Source organism: Halyomorpha halys, unplaced genomic scaffold, assembly GCF_000696795.3.
Source record: "Halyomorpha halys isolate HHAL.00 unplaced genomic scaffold, Hhal_1.1 Scaffold431.1, whole genome shotgun sequence".
In the NCBI taxonomy this organism is placed as follows: Eukaryota; Metazoa; Arthropoda; class Insecta; order Hemiptera; family Pentatomidae; genus Halyomorpha; species Halyomorpha halys.
Genome location: NW_027108145.1, coordinates 197,895 through 207,170, shown reverse-complemented (window position 1 = coordinate 207,170; position 9,276 = coordinate 197,895). Strand labels below are relative to the sequence as shown.

The following is a 9,276-nucleotide window of genomic DNA, read 5'->3' as shown; positions in this document are numbered from 1 at the left end:
TTTATTGTTTAAAAAAAAAAGTCGTCCCAATGAGTTTTGATTATAAATAAACATTGAATTTCGGCTCATTAATTTAAAATGCCGCAGAAAAGAAGAATATTGTCAGCAAAAAAAAAAAAATAGTTAAATCTCTTCTAGTTTTATAGCGAATCCACCACTGAAATAATTATTATTAAATTATACTCGTACAATAATTGTTGAATAAATTTTGTAAAAAAAAAAAATTGTTGTATTTTATGTAGCATTCATTGTAAACCCATGAACTCTTGGATTACGTATAATGTAGAAATAAGTATATTATTATTGACAAAAATAAAACTCATAAAATACTGAGTGGAAATGGTCCCGCTGTATTATTTTGCCCCGGGGCTGGTCTTACCTGAAGGCAACTTTTCCTATTTAAAGTAGTCCATAACTTTTATACGTCAAAATATCTGACATAGAATTTGTTAATCTATTTTTACCAGCTTGTAATATACTTTGTAATAGTTTCACGATTCCTAGTTTATGAAGCACACTAATAAGTAAAACTAATTTTTTATTGCGTGCCTACGTTTCGGCCTAAATTGTAGACCTGTTACAACATAATATAAAAATAAGTTTTACAAACCCAAAAATCTGTACTAATTAAAATTATACCTAGAAAACCCATAAAATAATCATTTATCGAACAGAACTAAGCCAATGAAATTATTATTTTTTTTTTTTGTATAAATATTTGTAAAGAATCTTAATGGGAAAAAATAAAGACATGATAATATCATCTACAGTTTTTTCTCATAAACTACTTCAATTGCGGTCAGCATATGGCCATAAACTTCGGAAAGAATTATGTAAATAGGACATAAAATTAGATACCTGAAAAGCCCTGAAAAAAGGAACACTGAATAAATTAAATGCAGACGTAAGTAAAACCAAACTACTAGCCAAATCAATTATATTAAAATATCTTTCCCACTTTTTTCATATAATAATGATTAGTCACATATCATAAGTTGAAAATACACTGTACAAATGTATGCTAATTGGTCTTTTAAATAATAAATATTTGAGATTGACCAAATGTATTCATCATCAATCAATGAAACAAAATTGTACCCACGGAACTAATATTACTAACTTCAACTTCCTTTATACAATCATTATTGTATTTATGGAATTTAAAAAAAAAAAAATTAAATAACAAAATTTAATAAAAAAAAGCTTGTAGGTTCTTTATTGAAGTCAATTTATTTACGGGTTTATAGTTAATAAGCGTAATGACACATGTAAAACACAAAGGAAATACGTTAGGAAGGCTCCAACTGTTACTCTTTCCTTCGTATCCTTAGTGCGAAAATCCTCTCAACATTAATAATCATGTGCCACCTCTCAACAAACTTTAAATTTAAGTTTTATTGTATAAATTTAGAGTATGAGATAATTAAATAGCCAGTACAATCCTATAAACTAATTTGTAGCTAGAACTACCACATAATTACATTTAAATGAATAAAAGTAACACGAATCAGGTCTGACACGATAATCCCTAAATGCCCATCACCTTAAACGTAGATCGTTACCTGGATTATTTTCCTTCTGAATTTGGATACCCGAAAATGTTACAGAATGCTCTCATAAATATTTACTGGAAATTTAACTAGCAATCGAGATGTTGAAAAGGATTAGAAAATGGCAGGTTAATAAAACATAAAATGCAAAAGTAGCTATAATTTTGAAGTCTACCTCGAAGGAAAAGATTTTGCCTTTCGTGATAAGTTTACATACCATTCTTGTACTGTTCAGCAGGTCAGTGCGCGAATTCCTCCTCACATGAATCAAGTAACTCATATTTGAGCATGGAACAGCAAATAATTGTGCACAAGTTATAAATGAATATTACTTCCCAAAAGTTACTATCATGTAAAAGATTATAAACCAAACGTATTAGTTACAACCTCAAACGTCAAATCCACAACGTCAAATAATTATTCAATTGATAAGGAAGGAATGATTTAAAAAAAAAAAAAGCTATACTATTAATTGAATTTCATTTGTTATAGTTTTCAATTGGAATTCGTATAAACAAATAATAAAAATAACTATATATATTAATGCGATTATGTGTTTTTGAGCAGTCATAAAACGGATTGGAGTGCAAAGGACCACATTACAAATCACATTTATAGAAGATAATTTACGAATCGAGTTGGAAAGTGATGCCGAATACTGGGACTGTACCGAGTTGTCAACATACCGACTACGAAATTATTAAAAATATATCCCGGACATACGATTTATATGCCGAAGACAAGAGGGAAACGAACAGAACTCACCCACTCCACTGACAGCGAATGGTAGGACGGGTAGCATGTAGTGCCCCCACCATAACCTAACAAGCCACGCCCTCTGTCCCGCCCCCACTGGAAAAAGGACCAATGAGGTGAGGTCATAACCCCCCTCCCCGATGGCCTAGAGGCAGTTAGCCCTCCGGCTCAGTCTGGAGCGTGCCCCCTAGCGATGTACATTGACGAGCAGCACCGGCCCAACCACTATCTGATGGTGAGTCCACATTCTCCCCTCCACTCTTGCTAAATATTCTCATGGAATATGTCCTTTTGCCGCCATTAATATCCCCTTATAAGATATCGTCCTAAGATAATTATTACAATAATCTCTTCTTATCCTTGTTATTTCTTTCATATGAGGACGATTGCTGAGTCTACTATATCACTTTTTCTTTCGATGCCGGTTGCCTCGAATAGCCGTCCCAGGAATGTTACAAATATGATAAATCTTTAGTGTTGTATAAGATCTAATAATAGATTTGGATTGATCGGTAGCTGGAAAATGGACCCCCATGGTCTTGTGAGATATAACACAATTTCATCTTGATTCACATATGAAATTTATTTTTTAACTTGAAACTATTTCTTATTTCCGTTACGCACTCTGTAGTAATAATTATAATATTCAAGTACTTATTAACATATCAATCTAAAATTAACTATAATTTTAAAAATTATATAAAAAACTATGTCAATATAATGGGAATCATTACAAAGATACTTATCTCACCTTTAAAAAGATATCTGATTAAACTGATATAATTGTAAATTAATTACTGTTAGGGACTTAATAAGTAAATTTTGCCTTAACCTACAGGAAGTAATATCCCTTGATAGGACTATATGAACTAGATTGAGGCTTAATGCGAAATGTATCTCCCAAGGAGACAATAAATAACTAACTGTATACTCGACTTAGCCCAGCTTCATATTTATTTGAATTTTATTTTATATATTTCATCATTCAAATTAAATATATCTGACATATATCCCCACCTACAAATAAACCTATGACAGTACTTTTTTAATTTTTTAAAATTATTTAATACTAAGTTCATTTTATATTGCAATTTTCAATTTATTCCGTTTATTACTATAATACATTTTATTATTTATATGTTTGGGTTTATTAACATCTAAATTTTTATTAATAAAAAATAAAACAATAAATATAAATATTGAGTTAAATTTTAAATTTAAAATAAACCTTGAAAAGAATGTGAAAACACAAAAATATGCAAGTGATTCAAAGTGTAATAACCATTTAATATCTTTTTACCGGAGTACTATCTGTTGGATATTGAGGAGTAATAACATCAAAACTATTTTCTTAGTATAATGATTGCTAATGACTGTATTATTATGGGAACAGATCCATAATATATGACAATTAAGATGTACCTTTAACCAGAAACCATAATGGAAAACAGATTATAATCTTGAATATCTATTCAGAATTTATTACATTCAATATTCAATTTAAAGGCTTATCTCAAATTTTAAAATTATAACATGTCAATATTAACACATACCAAAATTTAATTAGCTAAATATAGTCATTAGTTGATATGCAAAATTATCTATATTTTGATTTAGGGCCTTTGTAGTTGAGAGGTGATGTATTATAAATAGTAAACTCTGAAATAAGTTATGTGTTATTCTAGTTTGTGTTTAGAATTAGATTATCTGTCCGCATAGTAAATGTGATTGAAACAATGGCTAGAAGGCACCTGTCAGTTTCGGATCAGCGCTGTACTGACCTGTAGCAGCCTTTGAAGGAGACTGTGACGTAGTTGGGAGGATTTAATTAAGTAACTTGTTTCATTTAGCTTTTGGCAGTGTTTAGAGGAAGAAGATTTTTTTGGTGGTTGGTAACGAATCTTCTTGATTAGAAAGCCCTATCTAGTTATAATACCACGATCTCGTCGAAAGATTAAGATTGAAAATTAAATTCTTAATAGTTATTTATAAATTCTCGTTCATCCTCGCTTGGTATTCATCCTTTTTAAAATTTCAACGAAATCAGAAAAAACGTACCACTGAATACAAAGATTTTTTTCCCTTGGAAAATACGTTCCTAGGATAATCTTTGAGGAATTGATGTGTCATCAAATTAGAAGTGGAGCTTCCCATTATTTTAATTTTTTAGCGTCAATGCCAAATTTTCTCACTGCTGACATAATTAATTTAAGAAGAATTATTGTTTTCTATGCTTTGACATACAACTTCCTACGGTTCCTCTAAAAAAATCGCCCTTCCTAAACTAACATGTATTTTTTTAAATATTTTTATTCGGCATCGGTCTTTAATAATCAATTATTTATGACTTTATCACTTTATGGATAACCATACATTCCAGTAATCAGTATCATTTTAACATGTTTCTTTCTTTCACGTTTCTGGAATGATATTTACATCTCGTTTAAACAATTGTTAAATGTTTTTCTTACAATTCTTCTTGTATCAAACAGAACTACTTATTTGAGATAATTTCAAGTTTCATAGTTCCTGGCCAAGAAATTCTGCACCGTTTAAAATTAGTCCATACCAGGAAATTATTATTGGATTTACTAGTACTTTCTCCAGATGATAAGGACTATTGAGTTCCAAGACTATTTTTTGGTACTTTCTGTACTTTTGTTTGTTTGTTTGGTTGTTTAGTGGCGCCAAACTTCATTGGTCATCAACGCCATGTATATTTTATTTAATTTTGCTAATATTCGTTAAATTTTATTTATTTCTTGATTTGATTATTTTATTTTTTTTTTTTTATTTATATATTTATTTTTTTCTTCCGATCAAGTTATATTTTTGTCAGTAAATTTTGTGATTTCAAAAACCGAAACACCAATTCTATTGCCTTACAAGGACCTTTCTGCCTTTTTGTCTTTTTGCCTTTCTGTACGCCTTTCTGTATGTCTTTCTGTACTTTTTTTTCATCCCTTGTTGTCAATATGTTGGAATCACTAGAATTGCTACGTACAGATATGAAAGTTTTGTACATAACCAAAATGTCCAAGAGGTTATGTAGCATTATGTGGTCCGTAATTACTTTTTCATCATAATAAACCCTTGTACCTTCTTATACTATGGGTTTATCTGGGGTATAGCAATAGTAGAATATCTCATTCCCCAGTTGTCCCAATGTTCTGCATATACTACGTTGGTATATACTCCCTACAGATATTATGTCTCATCCAGTATTCTGTCCCATGCAAAGTTCTCGAACAAATTTGTCATAAGCTTGATTCATGCGTCTCAAAGCAAAGGCGGCGTTTATTTGTTATCAGGTTCTCCTAAATAATATGTCCTATATGACCTTGTTCCGGTCATAGATCTTAGATTTATAGCTACAGAAAACTCCCAGGTTACGCCAATTCTATATCAACCAACTGGAAGTTAACTATCAATCTCAAGTTCATGCAGTTGATGGTATAATCTCGCATGCATTACTTTCTCCGTCCTTGCAGTCTTATGGTAATCTTCATTGTTTATCTTGCAGCTTTAGATCTCTGAGATTAAGTGATGTAAAGTAGCGTCTTATTCTCCCATTATGACAATGGTTGTGGTGGTGGTAGCCATAAATTACTGCTTAAAAAATTTTCTTGTTTTGTCCTTTTATGAAGCTTCAATTGAATTAAGCCCACGACTACCATCATTCTTAGGAAAACATAGCTTAGCCATTAATTCTCTTGTGTAATTAATTTTATCATCCGTCATCATTTTTCGCACCAAGCAATCCATTTCTTTAAGTTGATCCATTTCTTAGAGGCAATTTCACATGTATAAATGCCATGGATTCCCAGTTAGATGACTTCTAAGATTCTGCTGCAGTCTTTTCTTAATCTTGCTAGATATTTCACTGTACCTTTTTAGCGGCAATATTTGTAAGTTCCTTAGTGCTTAGGAATTCATATATTTACCTCGGTGATTAGCACTTCATGGCGCAAAGAAGTAGTAAAGAGCATGCATCCCTTTACTTTTCCTTTAAGTGACATAGACTGTATAAACTGTAGAAAATTATCGAGACCGAAAGAATTAAAGGTTGAACTGTTAAACGCTAAAACAAGTTTCATTAGGCACTGAAACTAGTCTTTATTTTTTAGAATATAGCGTCAGGTCATGCATATAGAATAGAGACTATTTCCTAATGATGGATCGGTGGCCATCTATTTTCGATTGACATTTAATTTATTTTATTATTTTATTTATTTATCACCGTACCCTGTTATACAATGTGGGTGTTTGCAGTAGTGGGTGGGGAGGGACAGTTGCGAAACAATTTACAGAATTTTCTATAGATGTACACACAGCAGATGTACATACAAATTTTCCTGTCCGGAGACCTCGCTGGTGTGGCTTCTTGCCTCCTACCTCGGAAGAAGTGGTACAGGTAGTTTTCCTTCGCCATCAGCTCGGGGAGATCGATCGCCGTCAGAACTTTGAGCCCTGTTTCTTTTATCATCTTGGCTCTCAGTGCCTCATAGACGGTACAGGCAAGTACAGCATGCTAGGCAGTCTCTGGAACCCGACATCTTGAGCATAGCGGATCAAAGTTAGATGCCATGTGGGGCGAGATTGGCTCGGAAACCCCTATTTCCCGCGAGGAGCTGTGAAACCCAGTAGTCAAGGAGGACCCATATTGATTCCAGGTGTGAACTAACGGTAGGAAAGTACTTCGTTAGGGTAGCCCCTTTTGGGCTATTCACACATCAAAGTTTTTTTTCGGAGGATCCTTTTCCATCTCTTTGGATCCTCACCAATAATCATCAGTCGGTGGCTGGTTACACCAGGCCTTCTCTTTTCACAGTGTGTTGGTGATTATTTGACATCTTGCCTCTCAAAAGCTCTCAAAATCTCAAAAACCCTCAGAGACGATAATAAAACAATAAAATTAGTATTTCAGTTTTTAAAATCAAAATGTTTACTGATAAAAATATAACATTGAATAGACAAAAAAAAATTAATAATAGTAAACAAATAAATAAAATAATAATCAAAGTAAACAAATGTAAGTAAAATTAAATAAGGTAAAATTAAAAATGGCGTAAGTGACCAACGATGTTTTACGCCACTAAACGAAAACAAACAATTAACATCTTGCTGCGGCGGAATACATGACTCAAAGGTTAATGAAGTTGGTAATCTCTTAATTCAGTCTTATGGTAATTTTCATTGTTTATCTTACAGCTTTGGATCTCTGAGATCAAGGGATATAAATTTTTCGTCCAATTCTTCTATTACAATGGTTGTAGCGATGGAAGCCATAAAATACTGCTCACGAAATTTCCTAGTTTTTTATTTTTTTTTTTATGAATCTTCAATTTCAATAAGGCTACGATCACCATCCCTCTTAGGAAAACATAACTGAGCCATAAATTCATAAAAGTAATAAATTTAATCATTCGTCATCATTTTCGCACCAGGCGATCCATTACCATCCACCAAAAGCTCTCAAAAACTCGATAAAACAATAAAATTAGTATTTCAGTTCTTAAAATAAAAAGGTTTACTGACAAAAATATAACATAGAACAGTCAAAATAATAATAATAGTAAACAAATAAATAAAATAATAATCAAACTAAAATAAATAAAATTAAACAAATGTAAGCAAAATTAAATAAGGTATAAATGGCGTTAGAGACCAATGATGTTTTACGCCACTAAATCAAAATAAACAAACAATTGACATCTTGCTGCTGCGGAATACATGACTCCAAGGTGCTAGAGCCAAACAAAACCATGAAGGACTTGGTGAATCTCCCCGATACATTGAACACGTAATTGTTTCAATTTTAATATAAGTGGTCTCTCCTTACTTTCATATTACTGTTCCAAGATTTGTTTTCATCAGGAGGTTTACAATGCCTAAGTCGATTTTTCTGCAATACAATTATTATTTAGTTATATAGTAAAGAAAATAAACCTTTGCTATGAAGCTAAAAGATTATCTCTTTTTTCTAGAATTTACTTGGTTTCAAGGTATTATTTAAAATATTGAATAAAATTTATTTAGAATGTTCATAACCCTGTTAGGAATTTCTTTATCTATATATTAAACAAGCGTAGCAAGCGAATGCTGACAGCTTTGATATATTTAAAGCTAAGATACAATAATGATAGCATTTAGTAACATTGTCTAAAAGATTAATTATAGCTTCACAAAGCACAGCTGTCGACCCACACGTGGGTCAGACAGGTAAGAAATGTTATACAGAGAGAGGTATATCCACAGCAGAAAACAAGATTAGGGTAATGACATCAGTAATTGAACCCTTAAGCTAATTTCAAACATTGAAATTTCGTAATGTGGCCCCGATACAAGATAATTAAGTTATTATAACAATAAGCTGGTGTGAACAATTGCAATGGATAACCAGGAACCAGTTCTGTGAAACACCGAAACACCTGAATAGCTGTTTCATTTGTGATTTATTACTAATCAAAACGTGTTTACATTACAAAAAAAAATAGTTTAGTTCCATAATGAAATTAAACATCATCTCTTTACCATATTAAAATTATATTAATATTTAAAAAAAAAGAAAAGAAAATAAGGAAGGTCTGTCGCAAAAGTCCACACTACTTCATTTGCAACAAGCTGGTGCAGCAAGCTTTATATCTCTCTACACTGGACTTTATTTGTTGTCTCCTGTTTATCCTGTATCACTTAGTAGTTTCGCCATACTGATCGAGTTCAGTTTGTTTAATACTATATTTGTGATGACAATATGGAATTTGTGTGGCGTATTTACTATTATGAAATACTAAAAAAAGAAAATGCCTCTTTTTTCCCGATTTTGACCAAATATATATTTGCTAAGAGTAATGGACCAAAACGTTAGAGTCTATCAATTCGAAATATATGGTTTTGGAATCATGCGCGTCCCTTTATTATCTTTTCTTCTATACTCATTGTCTGCTATGTCAATAAATTAAAAATTTAT

At 31.7% G+C, this 9,276-nt stretch overlaps 1 protein-coding gene across 1 annotated transcript in view; it reads left to right on the top strand.

The window, feature by feature from the left end:
- Nucleotides 1–2,494: 2,494 nt before the first annotated feature.
- TfAP-2 (transcription factor AP-2) overlaps nt 2,495–9,276 on the top strand; it is a 72,206-nt gene continuing 65,424 nt past the window's right edge. The window contains exon 1 of the mRNA XM_014423554.2: nt 2,495–2,541. Coding sequence (XP_014279040.1) covers nt 2,500–2,541 — 42 coding nt within the window. The 5' untranslated portion in view covers nt 2,495–2,499. The remainder of the gene's footprint in view (nt 2,542–9,276) is intronic.